This window comes from Delphinus delphis, chromosome 18 (assembly GCF_949987515.2).
Source record: "Delphinus delphis chromosome 18, mDelDel1.2, whole genome shotgun sequence".
Taxonomy (NCBI): domain Eukaryota; kingdom Metazoa; phylum Chordata; class Mammalia; order Artiodactyla; family Delphinidae; genus Delphinus; species Delphinus delphis.
In genome coordinates, this window is record NC_082700.1 from 76,495,293 (window position 1) to 76,515,585 (window position 20,293).

The following is a 20,293-nucleotide window of genomic DNA, read 5'->3' on the forward strand; positions in this document are numbered from 1 at the left end:
TTGTATTGCATTACGTAGTATTGTTTCTTTTGAAAGTAAGATATTAAAAATGAACTATAATACATTTAATATTATGAGTTTCTTTGGTAGAAAACTGGTAGGATAAGTTTGAGAATATTGGATTAGTCTACTGTACCTTTAATTCACTTAAATATAAAAGTGAGGGTGAGTTTTTGGAAATACACGTTCCCAGTTGGGTAGATTCCAAGATCTTTGGGGTATGTGTTCCCTCTTCTCTGTGCTTATAAGGGATGGTCATGGGTGCGAGGGAGTGAGCCTGCCTGGGGAGAGGGTTCCTGACACCTTCCCTCTCTCTCCAGGGAGGTGCTTCTCACTGTTGGCTGCATGGAATCACCTGACGAGTGTTAACATTCTGATTCGGGGTCCCTTTCTTGGAGATTCTAATTTGTTGATAATTAGTCTGGGATGTGGCTTGAGTGTCTTGGTTTTCTAAGGTCCTTGGAGATCCTAACGTGCGGCCCCTCCTGAGAACCCCCTGAGGAAAGGCATGGGAGCGTGGACCTGAGAGGCGTGGAGGGTGGGTGTGTGTGCCCTCAGCCCGCACGGCAGGTCCACGGGAGGGGCAGGCTTATCTCCTAAGCATGAGCGCCCCGGGGTCACTGTGTGCCCTGTTAATGAGACCTTCCTCTATTCCCACAGTACAGACTTTCTCTGTACCCTAAGATTTTTCAGTCTTTGCTCTTTGTTGAATAGATTTCTATTTCAGGAGGTAGTCAGTCTTCTTTCTCTAGAGAAGCACCTTAGTCAAAACATTTTATTGACTCAGAATGTGCATTTTTTTCCCTCTCGGTGGCAAGCGTTTGTCTCATCTCATTGTGTAGCTTCCTGTTAAGAAATGTGGTGTGTGTGTGAATTCACTTAAGTTCTGATGTCACTTTGGAGCCCATTGGTGGGCCGTTTCAGCCAACCAGACGCTTCCTGGTATCCAAGTAAGAAAGATATATAGTTCTGGAATAACAGGAAATTTCAGTTTTCAACATCCTGTTTTTCTGGGTTTTGTGGCTCTCTGCCTCACCACGATGAAGGTTAGTGGATGTTTTCATGTATATTTCTTTTTTTGCAGAATACCACGATTTGAATTTTCCAAGCTCTAGAATTAGAACTTGAGAGCTGAGATCACCTGCTCCCACCTTTTATGAGAGAAGGCACTTTTATGTCCTGCGCAGAAGGAAGCTGAGGCCTGTTGAGGGTCCTACTTTGATAAAAAATGCAACCAGCCCATTACAAAATGTAGCTGGATGTATCAGCCTAGATCATGCTCTCATCTGACTTGGAAATTTCTTTTTAAATAATAGATATCAGAACAAATGAGTTAAAGTCTGTGCTATTAGGTGATTCTAAAGACTGTTCTAAGGGGATACTCCTTTTTACAGGCAGGATCTGGCAGCATGAATTGCTTTATTTTTTGCTCCATCAGATGAGAAATGCGTGAGTGACATTCACAGAGGGCTTTGGGTGTCTGTGTTTACGGCTCCCTTCCCGGCTCTGTGTCTGCAGCTCCTCTCTTGACTTGGATTTGATGGCCTCCTTCCTGGAGGTGGTTTTTCAGCTTCTGGATTCGTCTCTCTCTCGTTCATGTTTAAATAAACATGCCTCGTGGTGATTTCTACTCATCTCAGAAATTAAGACTGAAGACTTGTGGAAGACAGCAGTGGTTATTTAGATTTGGAATGGCTCTTCTCAGCTGCTCTTTATGTGTCTGTCCCACGGTGACACTCAGTGCCCCGGGCTGGGTGGGCGCCTTGTTACCCATTCAGCGAACATGTTGTTCTTACTGTGGGCTGGCCATTTTCTGGACGTTGGGTGTTGTGAGGTCTGCTTGTGTAGAGCTCACGGTCTAGGGCAGCGCGCACATAGACCGAAAGGTCGTGGTGATGAGTGTGCCGGGAGCCTGGCTGGGCCCTGCTGAGCCTGGTCGGGGGCTGAGGCTGGCGGGAGCCGGATGAGTGAGAGTTAGCTGTGCAGGGGGAGGGAGAAGCAGGAAGGGGGGAAGCCGGGGCTCCTGGCAGGGTGTGGGATAGAGGAGCCGCCGAGTCGGGGGAGGGGTGACAGGCGGCCTGCAGAGGAAGTCCCTCCTGGGATGACTGGTCACCATAGTTCATTTTTGCCCCAGTGAGAGAACCTTTGAAGAATGTTAACACAGTTTTCATTTGGGCATCTAAACACATCTTTCTGTTAACTGCATCTCAAAGAATTTTTTTCATAATTTTTCTGGCACAGAGTTGTGGATGATTTGACTGTTAAATTTTTGGGGGGAGGGAAGGAGTTATTCAGTGATCAGAAGGTGTATGTGGTCTTCAGACAGTGTTTGGGGATGAGACGTGTTTGCTTTAGCGCGTGTGTTTGCGCACACATCGTGGATCAGCCGTGCTGTGTCTAGGCAGCCTGATGCGCAGCATCTTTCAGCTCCTGGGTGTAGGAGGGTGGGCGGGGAGGGGACTAGCTTGGGCGAGTCCCCGGTCTCTAGGCGGCCGAGATTGCAGCGATGCAGACTAGACGGTCCTGGTCTGGCCTCGTGCTCTGCCCCGAGGGTGGCGGTGTCCCCGCTCCCCCTCTTCTGGAATCGGCCTCTCCTGCCTTCCCTTCCTTCCCTCTCGTATCCTCTCTGATGTCGGCGTTTCCCTTTTGCTGCTGTTGGTTTTGGCATCGGCTGTGGCCAGGAGAGGAAGTCTGTAGTAGGCCTGCCCTGAGGCCTCAGCCTCAGTCTAAGGAGAGGAGCCTTCACGGAGTGCCAGCAGTGCCCCAGGTTATGAAGGAGGGTGAGGCAGGGTGGGGACGTGGTGGTTAGGAAGCTGGACTCGGGCCCAGAGCGGCCCCAGTAAGGGATCTGGCCTGGCCTCCTGTTCCGACCGGAAGCCGAGCTCCCAGGTGTGCCACCTCCTGGGGTCTCGCCTGCGAAGCCTACTGTCTTCCTATTACTGCGCAGAACTGCCCGACACTGGACTCTGCTAATTCTGCTTGTTCACTTTTCCCTTTCAGACATTTGATGCAAACGATTTGTATCAGGGGCAGAATTTCAACAAGGTCCTCAGCTCCTTAGTGACTCTAAATAAAGTAACAGCAGGTAAGTCTCTTTTTTACTGAATTTGAGGGGAGGGGAAGAAAAAGGGGCAAAAACCTTGTTGCTTCTGTGTTAGTGAGGCAGAGTGAACGTTATTGAATTTAAAAAAGGATTGCATTAAAATTCTGGTTGTCACCTTTGCTGCGAGCAGAGTCTTCCTCTTTAGGTCCTGGTAGATATCAGTGCTTTCCTTCCTGTGAGCAGAGAGGAAAGTACAGCAGAGGGGGAGTGCCTTGTTCACAGGGGCAACGCATGGGCTGTCCTGGAGCGTGAAGCACCTTGCTCTGGAGTTCATGCTGATTAAAGCTCAGATCTCGTGAGCAGATCTAGTGCCTGTTTTTGAGGTGCAGCCAGTGAGCTGGTCTCTACAGTAAACACCTACCTGGGCCAGGTTTCCTGAGGGTGACGAGGGCACCTGGGCTCTGTGGGCTGCGGGTTCAAGCCCCAGTTGCACCTCTAGGGAGAGGTGGGCTCCCCGACCGCGGAGAGGACAGCGGGGTCTGTCTGTGCTCCTGTGGGGCTAGCTCGGGCCTGGAGGCTGCCTGAGGCACCAGAAGGGCTTAGAGGCTCTTTTGTTTTAAAGTCATGTTTGTTTTCTACTTACCTTTACGGACTGTAGTTTCAGATCCCTGGGAGGGGCAGTTAGCCCTTGATACTGTCTCTTTTGATCAGAAAAAGTAAGTTTCTCTTGTCAGGGTCTCCTCTCATTTCGCCCCTACCCTTCCTCACTGTGTGGGGATGGGATGGGGTTGGAACGCTCGGGGCTGCAGGAACCGCTTCCGGGGCCCCTCATGCCACTCGTTTGCTGGGAGGGCTGTCTGGGCGCTGCCCCGCTGTCTGCGCTTGCGGACGTGCGCCCAGAGCAGCCTGTGTTGCCCGCCGTCCCGGGCAGGGCTTCCCTTTTCATAACTTGACTTCGGGCTTGAAGTTGAGAATGTCTTGGGCTGTTGAGGTGACAGCACCTGAGGACACGCTAAATTAGGACCCAGGTGAGCGAGTGTAGGAAAGCGTGAGGGTCCAAGTCCAGGAGGAGAGCGAGAGGGGGCGGAGAAGTGGGGGCATCAAGGCGGACATAAGGACATGCAGCCATCGCACCCTCCAGACAGGGGGCTTGTGGCGTTTTGTCAAGCTCGTGCTGCCTCTTCGATCCCTCCGGGGAGAAGCGATTGGCTAACGTGAGCAGACAGATAGTAAAGGAGCCGGCCTGCCGCGTCGGAGCGTCGGCAGTCGATGAGTGCGCTTCACAGGGGAGGAGCGCGTGCAGGCGGCGGGTGCAGCGCGGGCGCCTCCCCGGCCCCGGCCCGCCTGCAGCACTTTGCCGGCGTCTGGGCCGCAGTTTGACACTCACTGCCCTCCGCTGGGCTCGCTCTCTGGCAGCTGGGGCGAGAGCGGCTTTGGTAGACACAGTCCCCACGTGTGAGGCCGCGGGTGGGAGACGGCAGGTTTGCTCTCGCTCTGGGTGTGTAAGTTCCGGTGGGTCGGAAGGAGAGGGGGAGCGACGAGGGCGGCTTTGCTCCGTCCACCGGGCCGCGAGACCCTCGGTGATCGAGGCGGAGCCCCGCCGGCCATGGGAAGCATGGACACAGGCCGGGAGCTGTATCATCCGGGCATGTGTTACCATCGTTCCCACCCCCATCTGATGCAGAAGTGTTTCTCGTGTGTTCTTGACATCATTGGATATACCCTGGATGCAGAGCATCTAGCGCTGTTCTTTACGAAGACCTGTTTGGAAGTTCTGAAATAAACCTGGTACTTCTCTCTTCAGCTTTTAAACAAGAGGACTGAGCCTTCTCAGGTGAAGAGAACTTTCTGCTTCTGTGTTTGTTGGCTGCTGCTCTTCATTTGTGTTTCTGAAGTCAGCGTGAAGGAGGTGACGGTGCCTTTTCAGCCGTCGGCTGTAGGGGCTGCCGCAAGTGTAAGACAGGTGCACCTGCTGACTCCAGGGTCGTTGTTGGGGAAGCCCGTCATTGTCTTTCCTCTGCTTCCGGCACTTCAGGGAGACCCTTCGTGTTCTCCAGGCTTGTGGAGGAATACTTGCCTTTTACTTGGACAGAGGAGAGATTGGAGGTGGGGAAGGAAGGGATCCTAAACACTCCCTGGGTACGGCAGGCGGCCACTGGGGCAGCTTCTTCACGCCTGTCCTCTGGGCGCTGTTTGTGCTCGCAGTTGCCAGGCCTCTGCCACACGGCGGGAGCAAACACTGGCCCTTACTGCCAGCACTGAGCAGGGCCTGAGAATTGGAGGGGCTTCCACACCGAGACGTCAAGGTGGTTTTAGGACAGGGGTTCCGGACGCCAGGTCCGTGGAGCCCGGCAGGCAGCATGGAGGAGCGAGGGGGGCAGAGGGCAGCGGTTGCTCTGCCCGCGTGGGCCCTGCTCAGCTCTGGGTCAGTCAGGGAGCGCAGAGCCAGAGGCGCCAGAGCCCCGGTGCTTCAAGAACAGCTGGGAATGCCGGTTTCCCTGGGGAGCCCCCAGACTTCCAGTTGTTGGTACCTAATTCAGAATGTCATAGGACGCTGTGTGAGCCAATCCAAAGGGATCTGCCAGAGGAAGAGGACCTGGAGACCCCCAGTTCCAGGACATTCGTATAGAAGGCCCCCACATAGCTGTAGGAAATTGCTAGGCGCGTGCGTGTCAAAACAGTGATTTCCCTAGAAAACTCTCTCGTGGCCTCATTTTAAAAAAATCACATCGCTTCTGCCAAGTGGGCTGCTGACATTTACGTGCTGGTGGCCTGAGTGGGGTGTGTGATCTTGCAGCGACTCCAGAGAGAGATCTGAGCCTTTAGTGCTGTGTGGTCTTTCGTCCTTTCACAGCCTTGTGAGGTGAGTGAAGTGTGCCTGCCGTCGTGCCGAGGGCATCATCCTCAGAAGGGCCTTTCTGGACGGAAAGTGCCAGGGGGTTCCGTTTGTTTCAAGTAAGAGAGTCTTTTCCGTCTCTGGCACGATCAGGCTTGCGGCTCGCCCACTGCGCGAAGAGCGATCCTGGAGGAGTGGGCGTGCGGGGGGGACGCGGGGGGAGTCTGTCTGCTCAGGAGTTGAGTGTGAGGGGCTTCTTGTTTCCAGGTGAGGGGAAAGTACTGAAAACAGTTACGAAACACGTTGTAAACTCGGAACTTAGCTGGAGAAGGACTGCTAAATAGTTCTGTTCACCTTCCCGGGAAGGTGCCTGGGGCGCGTGCGGTCGTTCGGTCCCGTGGCGGGGACTCTGCTCCTGGTCTCCGGCGCGGGTGGCCCCCTGACCCTCGGAGCCCGGTGCGGGGTGTGGGCGCAGTGTCAGGGGACTCAGCTCGCTCTCTCCCCTGTGACGACCTTGCAGACATCGGCCTGGGAAGTGACTCCGTGTGTGCCCGGCCCTCCTCTCACCGGATCAAGTCTTTTGACTCCCTGGGACCCCAGCCTTCGCACAGTCGGACTTCAAAATTGTTCCAGGGCCAGTATCGGAGTTTGGTAAGTGTGAGAGTTGGTCCCTGAAAACGGGAGTGTGTTGGGGAGCCGGGCGTGTGCAGCGTGTCTGGAAGGACACACGGGCCTCCGGGGAGTTGCTCAGCCAGAGGGTGGTTTGCCTTTGCTGCCGTTGCTCCTATTCTCGGGTCTGACGTTTGCCCATCACCAGATTATCCGCGTGTCGTGCTTCATGACGGCTTCTAAGAAATCTGTGTATTTGGGGCGCTCTATTTGAAGATATAGACCTGTTTATCTGGAGGGATGTGACCTTTAAAACGTTTTCCTGGTCACTTGCATCATATTTTCTTATCTACTCTGCACAAAGGTACGGAAGTTTGGGAATAAGAAATCCATACTTAGTACTTAGATGATGAAGAAATGGCTGGAAGCCGAAGAACCTAGAGGGTTTTTTTCTCTTTATGAAAGCGTGACAGCACCCTACTGAGTCAGGATGCAGCTTGTGAAGGAGGGACTCTCTTATAACGGTGCTGGTGAGGTGGGGAAGCCACCTGAGATGAACAGTCCTCCTGGAAAGTGAGGAAAACCCATTTGTAAATCGTCAGGAGACAGGCTGCGAGCACAGGCTTGGAAATGAGGACCTGAGAAGGTGAAGTACAGGGCCGAGCGGAGACCGTGGGGAGGGGCCGCCCCATCCGCCAGCCAGGGCGCGTGTCCACCTGCCGAACAGCCGAGCCCGCTCTGGACCGGATGGTGGCCTGGTCCTCAGCTCGATCAGCCGGTGCTGTGACTTCGCTTCATGCGACACTTTAGTAAATTATTGTATGTTAGAGAATCAGGGAGCTCGTCCTGTGAGTCTGAAGAGAACCGGCCCCCCTGGAGTCTCCAGAGACCACCGCTCTCTACTTTACCACCAGAGAGTGTTGCCCAGTAAGCTGGTGTGATCCTCGGAAACGGAAGTTAACCTCGTTGGAGCTGTGTGTTGTAGAGAGAAGTTAATTTGAGTTTGGTCACGAAGCAGCGGTAAAAACGGAGAGCTGTAGAAGGGATATAATTTTTATGTGTTTTTGAACTTTTTGAACTCGAACTAACTCTCCATGCTGTGTGTCTGTGACTGTTCTTCCTCTCTGAGAAGTCCCATTGCCCTGTTTCAGGCCTTGTGAACAACACAACACACCTGAGCGTTTTTTCTCTGTGCCAGCTCTGGCTGGTTCCGTGTCTCACCTGGACTGACTCATGTGACCCTCATGGCCACCCCGTGAGGCTGGACGGACTTAGAGGGTCCCATTGCAAGCTCTGTGGTCCAAAGCAAGGGAAGATGCCCAGACCACTTGAAAAATAGTTTCAATTAGCTCTATGAAATATGCAAGGAAAATGCAAGAAAAATCAAGCTTTGGATAAAGAAACCTTTGCTGTCTGACCCATTCGCTTGTGACAGTTGTCGGTTTTTTTGTTTGTTTTGTTTTTGAGTAAATGAGGACTGGATTGCAAAGGAATAATTTTAGTAAGATAAAGTTAAATGTTCTCTTGTGATGAATGTTGCTGAGATCACGGTAAGTATAGCATTGGTGTTTCATTAGCAAGAGAAAGTTCAAGTTACATCAGAACTAAAAAGCCCCAGCCGCCTTGCCTGTGCCGTGGACCCGGTGAGCCACTCACGAGGCGAATGCGGTGAGACTCCTCTTGACCTGCTAGGTAAGAATAACGATTTCAGACTTCCCTGGCGGCACAGTAGTTAGGAATCCGCCTGCCACTGCAGGGGACACGGGTTCGAGCCCTGGTCCAGGAAGATCCCACATGCCGCGGAGCGACTGAGCCCGTGCGCCACAACTACTGAGCCTGCACTCTAGAGCCCGCGAGCCACAACTACTGAGCCCACGTGCCAGAAGTACTGAAGCCCGCGCGCCTAGAGCCCGTGCTCCTCAACAAGAGAAGCCACCGCAGTGAGAAGCCCACGCACCACAACGAAGAGCAGCGCCCGCTCGCCGCAACTAGAGAAAGCCCACGCGCAGCAACGAAGACCCAACGCAGCCAAGAATAAAATAAATAAATTTATTTAAAAAAAAAAAGGGAATAATGATTTCTCCACCCCTCGTTTCAGGGGAGCTTTTAGAAAAGGGAGGAAAAGAGCTGAAGCGGTAAGCTAGTGACTGAATACGCCCTTTCCAGCCTCCCAGGGCAGCAGCAGCGGTGGCGGTAGCCCCCCGTGCGGAGGGCTGGGCTGTCTGCCTGGTGCGTGGTCCTCACCCCGCCTGGGCTCGCGCCCGCTCACAGCGCTCCTAGAGCCCATCCTTGAGTGTAGGCCGTGCTCCACGGCTGGGAACCTGTGGCGTCAGAATGAAGGGGTCCAGCCTGGCCGCCTGGCCCTGTGCAGACGTCACCCTGTCCTGTGCTTAGTGGAGTGTCCCTTTCTGAGGTGGGGAAGGCGTCCCTGGTGTTTGCCTGGCCTGCAGCTGTAGGGAGAGTGTAGGTCACCACCTCGGCAGCGTCCTGATGAGAGCCCCGTGTGGCACTTGGATGCCGCCCGGCGTGTGCCCAGCAGTAGGGGGACAGACAGGCCGGCAGCAGGGCTCCCAGGGCAGTTTGACCTCCTTAGGGGCCTGCTCTGCACCTGTGTTTGTTACGTGTCATGTTCGTTATTGGAATTTGTCACCCGAATCGGCTCTGCAAAGCCAGGGGAAGTCACAAAAAGGAGAATGTCATGGAGATCAGAGTAGACGGCTGATGAGTGATGACAGTGGTCTGCAGAGAGAGAGAACCTGACACAGTGTATGAGCGGGTCATGTTTCTCTGAGCAGAGCGAGGACAGCGTGTGTGTGCTGTGTCCCGGCTGTGACGTGAGCCCTGTCTGGCCCTCACCGCTCAGGTGCCCCTGCCACCCCGCGTTTGAGGGGACAGTGGTCAGCCAGAGGCTTCCTGCCAAATGTGGATGAGAGATTGCTTTATCGAATATTCTAAGTATTAAATGTGAAGTATGCATTAAATGTTTAATCCGTTAGATATTTAATGTATTAATTTGAATTATTAAATAAACATGATTTATAGCAGTTAACGTATAAACACATAAATAGATAAACACACATGAACTATTTTAGGCATTCTATCAGCTCCTCTTCTTGACGTTCTGCCTGAGCACTGTGTTTGTGCTTTATCTTTTTCATCTTGCTTAGTGATACATGAACCTAGTTTAAAGACTCAGGTAACTCTGCAAGACTTGCTATTAGGAAACAATCAGTAGAGACACAACCGCTTCCCATGTTTTCTCTGTGTCTCTCTAAATAAAATGCCTTATATAAAGGTTGGTTTGGGTTTTTTTTTAAAAATAACACAGTGTTGCCACTGTGGACGTCCCACAGTGGCAGGGGGCATCAGGGCTCTTCCACTTCCCCTGGGCCTTAGCTTCACGGGTGCTTCCGGGCCTCCCTTCCCCGTGGCTGAGTCCTCTAGTGGCTTCGTTGGGTGGGTGTTAGTGCAACACCATCATGACCCAGACTCACAGTGGGGCCACCGTGTGCTGGGACTGTGCTTTCCTGATGACCTTCTGTTGCCTCTTTAGTTTTCTGTGCACCTTGTGCAGATTATAGTCTGGTCTGTGGCCTTTCTTGAAGGAATCTTGTCTGCGCATTCAGACGTGTTAGGGTTTTTCAGTTTCCTCTTCCTGGGGGCCGCTGGTGAAGTCTTCTGGCTGCCGGAGCGTCTCTTGGTTGCAGCCAGGACGTGCCAGCTGCCGCCTCTGTGCTTCCCTCATCACCTGCAGACTCCTTTGACCCGAGTCGACTTCCTCCATGTCTTTCTGGGTCTTCACTTTTTTCGTGGTTAATTCCCTGTTTTGGAGGAGTGCATCTTATACTAACTTCTTGAGCAAGGGTGCAGGGGAGGTAAAGTTGTTCAGATCTTGCATATCCGCAGACGTCTTTTTTATCCTGAGACGAAAGTTTTTTTGTCTTTAGCTTTCTGCAGTTTAGTTACAGTGTGACTTGGTCCAGATTTCTTCAGGTGTGTCCTGTGTGGGGTTCACTCAGCTTCTTGACCCTGTGTGTTTGTGTCTTTTGTCACATTTGGGACATTTTTAGCCGTATTTCTTAGACTCCTTTTCAACTCTGTCCTTTCTCCTCCAAGACTTCGATGGTTCCAATCTTAGATCTTTGTCATTTCCCCCAAGTCCCTGGGGCTCTCAATTTTTTTTCACTCTGTCAGTTTGAGTAGATTTTGTAAGTTCTGTTTCATTTCTGGGATTTTCTATTTTGTCTGTTTTGAGAGAGCTTCATCTTAGTGTTGGGATCCATGTCTTTTCTCAGTCAGGCTCCGATTTTCCTTGTTCTTGGAATAAGGGGTGTCTTCAGTTCTATCCTAGACACTTGGGAGAGTGTGTTGGAAGATGCTGGATCCTGCTGAGATCTTGCGTCTGCGGCTGCAGCCCTGGCTGATGGGGTTTTGTGTGGCGGTCCTGGCTGAGGGTGGTAGACCGTGGTTCTGGGGACAGCTTGGTTTCCTTGCTGTGGTGTCGGGTCAGATTCATTGACCTGGTGTCACTGGGGTTTCTCTTGGACCCCTGACAGTGCTGCTGGAGGGGGGTCGGGGAGACGCTGGGCCTGGCTCCCCCCACGGGGCTGGGTGGAGGGCAGGGGACACCTGTGTGGGCATATGGGGCTGCCTGCTGCCACCTGGGGGGACTGGACGCTGGACTCCCAGCCTCATCTTGGCTGATGTCACTGGTGCTGGAGGAGCTCTGGGGCTTGGTGGGCCACGGGACGTCCTGCCTGGTCCCCTTGGACACCCGCGTGCTGGCTGAGTGGCCCATGTGCTGTCCCTTTCCCGCCGCTTTGGCCAGGAGAGCAGACTCTGCTTGGGGATTTTTGTTTGTCGACTTCCGTTGGCAGTTCCAGGTTGCAGGCCTCCCCAGCACCCGGTCTGGGATAGATGGAGACAGACATTCCAGCCAGTCTGCCTTCCTCTGCCCACTTTTCAGAGATCTGCAGTTAGGCTTAATCTCTGAGAAAGATGCAGGTTAAAATGAGGTACCCTTTCTTCCTGTCGGTTTGGCAGTATCCAGTGTCGGTGAGTGTTTGAAGCAGTCAGACGTCTTAGACGCTGCTGGCGGGAATGTCTGGGACCTTTTTGGAGGGCAACTTAGCAATGGGCGTTAAGATTTAAAATGTGTCATCCGTGTTCTCTGACCTGAATTTAACGTATCGGCTCATTTACAGGCGTGTGCAAAGACATGTGCAGACAGTTCTGATGCAGCCTTGTTTTGCAGTAGAAAGCAACTAGACATGGTCTCAAGTCTAGTAGTGAAGACTTGGTTAAGTAACTAATGGCACTGCCGTACAGTGTAATATTAAGCAGTTAGTTAAGACTGAAGTAATTAAGGACTGCTAGGAAAATGCTCACAGTGTATTAACTTGTTGCAAACTGTAGAGAAGTGTGTAGCGTGTAAATGTGTGTGAAAGTGTGTCTCTGCTCATGTAGGCACCACACTGGCAGGAATAAGACCTTTGCAGCCATTGAGGGTTTCCTCCGGGACTGGACCTGGGGCAGTGGACAGGGCCGTGGGGACTTTGGTGTGTCCAGCGCTCCTCTGCCACGTGAACGGGGTGGTTACGCCCTGTCTGTCCAAGCGAAATCTGTTCGTGTCATCACAGTGTAGAATGTGTGTCCTTCATGACGTCTCCTCCCTTCTCCCCTTTTTAGGACATGACGGATAATAGCAACAATCAGCTGGTCGTAAGAGCCAAGTTTAACTTCCAGCAGACGAATGAAGACGAGCTGTCCTTTGCGAAAGGCGACGTCATCCACGTCACGCGGGTGGAGGAAGGGGGCTGGTGGGAGGGCACGCACAGCGGCAGGACCGGCTGGTTCCCCAGCAACTACGTGCGCGAGATCAAGCCCAGCGGTGAGTGGCCGGCGGGGGAGCAGGAGGCAGGGCACGTGCCCCCTGTCCTGGGCGGGACCAGTCTCCCGTGTCCTTTCTGCGACGGGGAGTGGTGTTTGCCCCCGCGCTGGGGAAAGGGCTGCACGGTCACAGGCTAGCTCTTCATTCCGTTGCGACATCAGCACTATAAAATAGAGGCTTACTCTGTTATTTTCCCTTTGTAAGGAGAAACATCTCAAATCGGTTGGGGTTTATTTTTGTGGTTACGCTTTTACATAAGGTAAACCTTATCGCCCTTTGTAGGGCTGCTGTCAGGACTGAGAGCTGGCTCTGTCCCGCAGGCTGTGGCGGCTTCTTGCTGTGGTGGGTTTCTTGCTGTGGGTGCTTTTGCCCGTCATGTACAGTTAAGTAATTTCTGTCCTTTTCTTTGTGCTCATAATAGCATTTTAAAATGCATCGCTTTCCTTAGGTTTTCTGCAATTGCTTAACATTACTGAATTTAAAAAATCACTCAGATGCTTATCTTGTTTTGAAAGGGAATAGCGAGTGGTACTGGCACTGTTTTCATTTCTGCTTAGATTCACGTCGTGGAATCGCGGTTCTCTCTGCGGCCTGGGATCTGTGATTTGTGTCACTCCGGTATGGGTGTGGAAGTTCAGGCGCACGGCCTCTGCGTGTGTGTGTGTGGTGCTGTCCTGCGTGGCGTCACGGGGGGGAATGGCAGGCCTCCCGAGCACGTCTGCCCAGTAGTCCCTCGTTCCCTGAAGCAGCGTTCATTTATCGATGGAGACTGCTGGTTTTATCAGTGCAGTCATGTAGTCCTTGCCTTCATGGGTTCATGTGTGTATGTGTATATGTTTGTATTCATATGGAGCTGGGGTGTAGGCGCTCTGTTGAGTGAGATTTCAGAACCAGCGTCTTAAAGGGAAGAGTGGGTGGCCGGAGACGCAGAGGTGGGGAGGGATTTGCAGGCCGCGTCTGCTGTGACTTGACTTGCATGTCGTCCGTTGTCTGGAAAGGCCTTGCTGTGTGCGGCGGTGTTCTGCTTCTGCTTGGGGAGAGTGGTGGTGGTCCGCGGTGCGGGTAGGGCCGCGTGGAAGGAGTGCAATGGGAGCGGCTCCTCGCGGGGAGGAGCCCCGGGGCCCACGGGCGTTTCAGGTTAGGGTGCGGGGACGGCGCTCCCTCGTGGGGTCAGCGGGGCTCCCTCGTGCGCGTTGGTGCAGCCTGTGCTGCGGGCCTGGTGGCACAGAGCAGGAGCCCGGGGAGCACTAATTGCTGCTCTTCGGCTTTTTGAGGTAGCAAGAAGAAGAGCTGTCTAAAAGTGAACGTGACAGTTTTGATAAAACGAGTATTTTCCTAGCAGTGACGCCAGACCATAAGTATTTTAATAAGGCAGCCTGCAGCCCTGATTGGTAAAGGTTTCGGTGTTGGATTTTGGGGGGGAATAACACGTGCTTCTTCTGTCTTTTTTAGATTGTAGTAAAATTTACCATAATGTAAAATTGACCGTTTTAACCGCTTAAAAAAAATGTTTACGTGTACAGTGTAGTGGCACCAAGTACGTTCACGCTCTTGTGCAGCCACCACCACCACCCGTCTCAGAGCGTCCTCATCTTCCCAGATTCTCAACCCCTCAAACAATCCCTGTCTCCCCTGAGCCCCTGGCAGTCCCCATGCGACTCTGTCTCGACTGACGTTTGACTCCTAAGAGCCTCGTGTTAGGGGAATCATACATGATTAGTCCTTTTGTGACAGGCTTATTTCACTCAGCATGTCTTCTGGGTTCACCTGTGTTGTAGTGTGTGTGTCAGAATTTCACTCCTTTTTAAGGCTGAATGATATGCCCTTGTACGGTTATGCCACTGATAAACCCTCACACCTCTGTGTTTCTCCTCTGTTCTCACACTGCCGCCACACTTGGAGCACTTCTTACACCAGCGTGTGGGCTTTCCACACATCACGCCACTGGATCACACCAGCTAGGTGTCCTGCAGTTCAGTTCAGTTCTGATAGCCATCTGCCTGGGGTCAGTGTCACAGAGGCTGACGGCTCAGGCCCACAAGACTGACCCCACTTCATACGCCACCAGCCCCAGGTTGTCACCTGGGCTTCTGACCAACTGGCTGTAAATCGGGATTCCTGTGACCCTCTCCTAGAGTTTGATAGTTTGCTGGAAGGGCTCACAGAACTCGGGGGGAGCGCTCCTCAGGTTTCCTGGTTTATCCCGGAGGAGAGGACACAGATGAACAGCCGGATGAAGAGGCACAGGGGGCGAGGCCCAGAAGGGTCCCAGGCGCGGGAGATTCTGTCCCCGTGGAGTTGGGGTGCCACCTTCCTGGCACGTAGGTGTGTTCCCCGACCTGGAAGCTCTCTGAACCCCACGCTGTTGGGATTTTACGGAGGTTTCATCACAGAGGCATGAGTGATGGTTAACTCAGTCTCCAGCCCTCTTGCCTTCCCGAGAATGGGGCGGGGCTGGAAGCTCCGAGCTTCTAATCACGGCTTGGTCGTTGTGGTGACCAGGAGCCACCCAGAAGCCCCCCTGGAGTCGCCTCATGAGAACAAAGGACGCCCCTGTCACCCAGGAAACTCCAGGGGGTTTAGGGACTGTGTGTCAGGAACAGGGTCAGAGACCCAGTGTTAGAACAGAAGATGCTCCCAGCGGCCTCGTCAGGAGTTCCGAGGGCTTCAGGAGCCTCGTGCCAGGAACCGGGGGCAGAGACCAGTACATATGTGTACGTGTTTTTATTTCACACCCGAATTTTATTTATCCATTCTTCTGTTCCTAGACTTTTGGGTTGTTTCTAGCTTTTGGCTCTTGTGAATCATGTTGCCGTGAACATGGCTGTACAGATGTCTGTCCTGAGTCCTTTCAGTTCTCCTGGGTATATTCCTAGGAGTGGAATTGCTGGCTCATACAGTGACTATGTTCGGTTTTTGAGGAACTGCTGTGCTGCTTCCACAGCAGCTACACCATTTCACATTCCCATCAGCCATGCACGGGGATTCCTATTTCTCCACATCTTTGCTGACACTTGTTGTTTTCTGTTTTGTTTTGTTTTTTTGATAATGGCCATCCTAGCGGGTGTAAAGTGGTATCTCATTGTTGCTCTTTTTCTATAGTTGATATCGTTCTATTGTTGATAATAAAAGCAAGTGTATTTTCATTATCATAATAACACAGTTAGCAATAATAGCCAAGTTTTTATGTTCTGGTTCCTGTAGAAAGTGCTTTTCATCTGTGACTTCAGTCCTCACCACAACTCCAGAGGATAAGTACTGTTGGGATATTCAGGGCATAGGGTACACATGTCCTCAGGGGTCACAGAGCTGGTGGTGGGCACGTCCTCAGGGGTCACAGAGCTGGTGGTGGGCACGTCCTCAGGGGTCACAGAGCTGGTGGTGGGCACGTCCTCGGGGTCACAGAGCTGGTGGTGGGCACGTCCTCAGGGGGTCACAGAGCTGGTGGTGGGCACGTCCTCAGGGGGTCACAGAGCTGGTGATGGGCACGTCCTCAGGGGGTCACGGAGCTGGTGATGGGCACGTCCTCAGGGGGTCACGGAGCTGGTGATGGGCACGTCCTCAGGGGGTCACGGAGGTGGTTGTGGGCACGTCCTCGGGGTCACGGAGCTGGTGATAGGCATGTCCTCGGGGTCACGGAGCTGGTGATGGGCACGCCCTCAGGGCGTCACGGAGCTGGTGGTGGGCACGTCCTCGGGGTCACGGAGCTGGTGGTGGGGCACGCCATAAAGAGTGGAACTTGCTGATTGTGCAGACGTCTGTTGAATCTGTGCCTCTTGAATTTTGCTGTGCACAGCTCATTTAAATGGGAATTCTGGTCTGATTTTGAGTCACCATAGTAAGAGTGCAAATGAATTTTTCCTTTTCAGGTATTTCTCCAAAGTTAACCTTTGAAAATTACACTGCAAAGATAGTCCCAGAGGGTTGTTTTCAGGTGGATGAGAGTATGGTCAGTGTCGTCTGTTGTTTTCAGGTGGATGTGTGAGTGTGGTCAGTGCCATTTGTGGTGGCGGGTTGTCACAGCTGTTGGCCTCTGAGCATCTAGCAGCCTGGCATGAGTGTTCTGCTCTCAGCCCCACTTTTGGAGGGGGGTTTTGGGGCTGAGAGCCGGGGGTGGCGAGGGGGGCAGATGTGGCGCTAAGGAGAACCAGCCATTGCATGTTTATGAGTGTTTACCTGCATCAGGAGTGACTGCATCACTTTGTTCTGCCTAAAATTCCTATTTCTGTGTCTTAATCCTGTGTTTCTGTGTGTGTGTGTGTGTGTGTGTGTGTGTGTGTGTGTGTGTGTGTGGGAGAGAGAGAGGGAGAGAGAGAGAGACCCCTTTTCATCGTATGTGCGTAACTGCATTGTTGTCCAAGGGCTGTTTGCAGGGGTCACATGGAATCCCTAGTTTTCATACCAAACTGAGACCCAAGTAACTTTGAAAACTTTCCTTTTTTTCCTGTTTGTTTTTTAAAATAATAGGGAATAACATATTTGCTTAAATTGGTGATCTGTTATGCTGAGTATTCTTTATTTGATTGTTGAACCAAAGGAATAACCTCTTTTGGTAAGTTTCTATCCCGGGTGTCCTCAGGTTACTCTCCAGTATATTCTAAGGAAAGCTGTCCCCGTCTGATTTTAAACGTGGGCATTTGAGAAGGAAAGACGTGAAACCATGTTTTTACCGTATCACTCTGTAACAGTTGAGAGTGAAACTCTAGGATCACAGTAACATTTCTGTATTGCATTTTTTTTTAGTAATTAATGTGGCTTTTTGATTTTGGAATAGGTTTCCTTTTTGAAAGGGCAAGTTTAGCATAAGTGTTGTAATTCACAGTGTCATTAATGCTTAATTTTCTGTAAAGAAAATGTGCCAGGTCCCAACATACAGACTTCTCTAACTGGCCATCATGTCAGGGTCATTTCCTTACGAAAGACAAACAGCGACTTCCTTTAAACAGTGAGTTTCTCTTCTGCGTTAAATTTTGATTTGATTTACTAATATTTCTATCGAATAAACAAAGCTGAGATTCCTTCTCCGTGATATCCCCTGGGCTGCACGTCTCCGGGTGAGTTCTCGAGTGTCCAGCCTCCGTCCGGCTTCTCGGGTGGGGCGTGTGCGCGGCCGCGGCCGCCTGCCCCCTTGTGGCCGGAGGTGGCAGTGCTCTGGTCAGGCTTCACCCCGCGTGTTTGTGTCTTGGACCTGTGTGTGGTTTCTTGTTTGAAATACTCCCTCCTTGAAGACAGATCTCTTCCAAGAGTCTGCCTGAGGATGCTTCACGTTTTGCTGCAAACGCACTGGATGTTCTTCCTGAATACGTGAAACTCATTTTATTCACACAGATGTATATGTGTATTTTGCACGCACGCGTGATAGTTTCTTAAATTCGAGAGAGCTGGAAGGAAAGCAGCCAGGAGGCCGGCTCTGTAGTGAGCGGCGCTGCTGCTGCCCTCCTTCCGGGAACGCGGACACGCTGGGTCTCCCGTGGGTTAGAACGTGAGCACTGCCGTGGCCGGGCTGCTGCTGGGGGCACCCGTGGGCTCGGGATGCTCCCAGGTCCCGGTTCACGTGTGCACCTCGTGCACCGGGTTTCTGTTAAGCGGTCATTTCTGATGCGCTGAGTTTTCTCGTCAGTGAACAGTGAAGGCACTTCTTGGAAGTGTTCCTTTAGGATCGGGTGAGCTTGGGGCGCTGAGTCATGAGCCGTGCTTGGCAGTGATGTGGGAACTTAAATGGCTCTCACTTGCTACTCTCACTTGCAGCGTGATGTTTAATGAGCATTCACACTGCCATTTCCTAAGTTTCTCATTTTCCAGTATTTTCTGTTTATTTTTGGCATACTAAAGTGACATGAAATGCAAGCTGGATTTTGGACGCAGTTATTACTCTGGCTGTGAAAGAGCAGTGTTTGATAGAAATATAACCTGTGCAGGGAGAGGGACAGGGTGACACAGAACCTTGTTTCATTAGTGTGGCAGGGAAAAGCCTCTGCCCTCACCCCCTTCTTTGGCGTGGAGTGGGTTTGGGCGTGTGCATGCACACATGTGCATGGGTGCACGTGATGCTGTGTTTCTCAAGGCACCCGGAATGGGGCTGTGCCTCTCCATGCTCTCTCTTCCTGATGCACATTTTTTGGGTGGGGAGAGTATAAAATGTAAGCCTGGCACCTCTGGGGCGTGTGGGGAACCTCACGTATGTACAGAGCGGCCTGCGGTTAGGGGGTTGGTCATTTGTCTGGAATGTGGAAGTGAGTGTCTCTCTAGAGTAACATAATAAACGCACGCTCACACGAACACCGATGTTACTGGGCACCGTAGGGCGTGTTCTATGAGCGTGGCCACGTCCCAGTGACCGTGATTAACACCCCCTGGTTCAAGGACACGCCCAGGGGTCAACTGTCCTGTAGCAGTTTGGGGTCAGGGTCCATAGTCTTCAGTAATAGAGATGCTCTTTTCAAAAAAAGTTTTATTTGTGAAATACTACGTTAAAAGTAATCCAGGCATGTGAAAACAGAGCACGTGGGACAGAAAAGCCGATGGGGTGACGGGCAGAGGTCGCTTGCTCCCCCCTCCCCCTCTCCTGGCCATCGCCCCTGGGAGACCCCGGCCCCCGCCATGAGCTGCCTTCTCCGTGCAGCCCCTTCTGTGTGTGGTGGGACTTCTCTGCCTGATTTGTGTCCTGCAGACTTTCTCTCTGACTTGTCCTCCCTTGCCCTCTCTCCTGTTGGTTCCCTTTATCAGGAATGCTAACTAATATCGTTTATTTCATGTCCACGGACATTGACAGTCATCTCTTGATGCCCCTCTTTGTAACACGAGGACTTACCCTTGACCTTTTTCCACCTTTGCATTCTGTTTTTCATACTCCAAGGTTGTTAACGATTGCACTCGGTTCTAAAATCACAGCCAACGTCCATTCAACAAATATTTACTTTAGTGGCCACTGTTGTGGGAACTGGGGGAACAACAGTGAAAAAACAACAGAATATCTACCCATAAATCAGGAAGCCTACCTGAGGTCCCCTGAATAGAAAATTGGGTAGCATGGGTGATGGGGAAGGGGGCGGTGCCCTGTGCTCCCTGCTGGCGTTAAGTAAAGAGAGGAGGGGCTTTGAGAGGATAAAGAAGGCTTAGGGCAGAGCAGCCCCCATGCACGGTGTAGATCTTATTTGGTTCCTAATTCAAATAAGCCAACTACAAAAGCCTTGTTGTAACCGACCGGGAAGTTTGAATGTGGACTTGCATCAGATAATATTAAGGAATTATTAGGAATTTGTCAGGTGTGATAAGTGCCTGATGTTAGGATTTTAATTAAAGAGGAGAACCCTCTGAGTAGGGTGGACACGGAAGTGTTGGTGGGCTTTGCTGTGAGGCTTCCAGGAGGAAAGAGGGTATGAGAGCAGCCGGGGGCTGGCACCTGTGCAGGCTCAGCAGGGGCACACGTGTGTGGGGTTCTCCCCACTCCTGTGCACACTTGGAGATCTCTGTAACAGAGGCTCAGACCGAGGTTCAGGAGAGTCCACAAGGACAGATTATGGCTAAATGAACCAGGAAGATGCTCAGCAGTTGAAAGCCAATAGGAAGGAGTACAGGGTTGAGGAAACTGGCAGCACAGAAACCAGTGACCGTGGGGCTTAACCCCTGGGGAGCCTGACCGGGGATGGGAGAATGGTTTCCAGGCCGGGTGACAAACAGTGGGGACTCAGAAGCGGGAGCCAGAGTTGGAGTTGTCCTCAGGGTTGAGCGTCGCCCGTGGGCTCCGAGGGGTCAGTGCACACAGCCTGGCGGGAGGGCCGCCACCAGCGCAGAAAGCAGGGCTGTGAAACCTTCGGACAGGAGAGGCAGAGGGAAATGAGGGATGACGAGAGGGAGCCCTTACCCTTCCAGAAAGAGGCGGAAGAAAAGCCCACGATAGCTGGGCCCTGAGGTG

At 52.3% G+C, this 20,293-nt stretch overlaps 1 protein-coding gene across 2 annotated transcripts in view; it reads left to right on the forward strand.

Annotated features, from left to right (window-relative positions):
• ARHGEF7 (Rho guanine nucleotide exchange factor 7) overlaps window positions 1-20,293 on the forward strand; it is a 126,098-nt gene that overhangs the window by 51,224 nt on the left and 54,581 nt on the right. For both annotated transcript variants that reach the window (XM_059995857.1, XM_059995858.1), the window contains exons 3-5: window positions 3,001-3,085; window positions 6,400-6,530; window positions 12,177-12,378. In XM_059995857.1, the coding sequence (XP_059851840.1) occupies window positions 3,001-3,085; window positions 6,400-6,530; window positions 12,177-12,378 (418 nt within the window). The remainder of the gene's footprint in view (window positions 1-3,000; window positions 3,086-6,399; window positions 6,531-12,176; window positions 12,379-20,293) is intronic.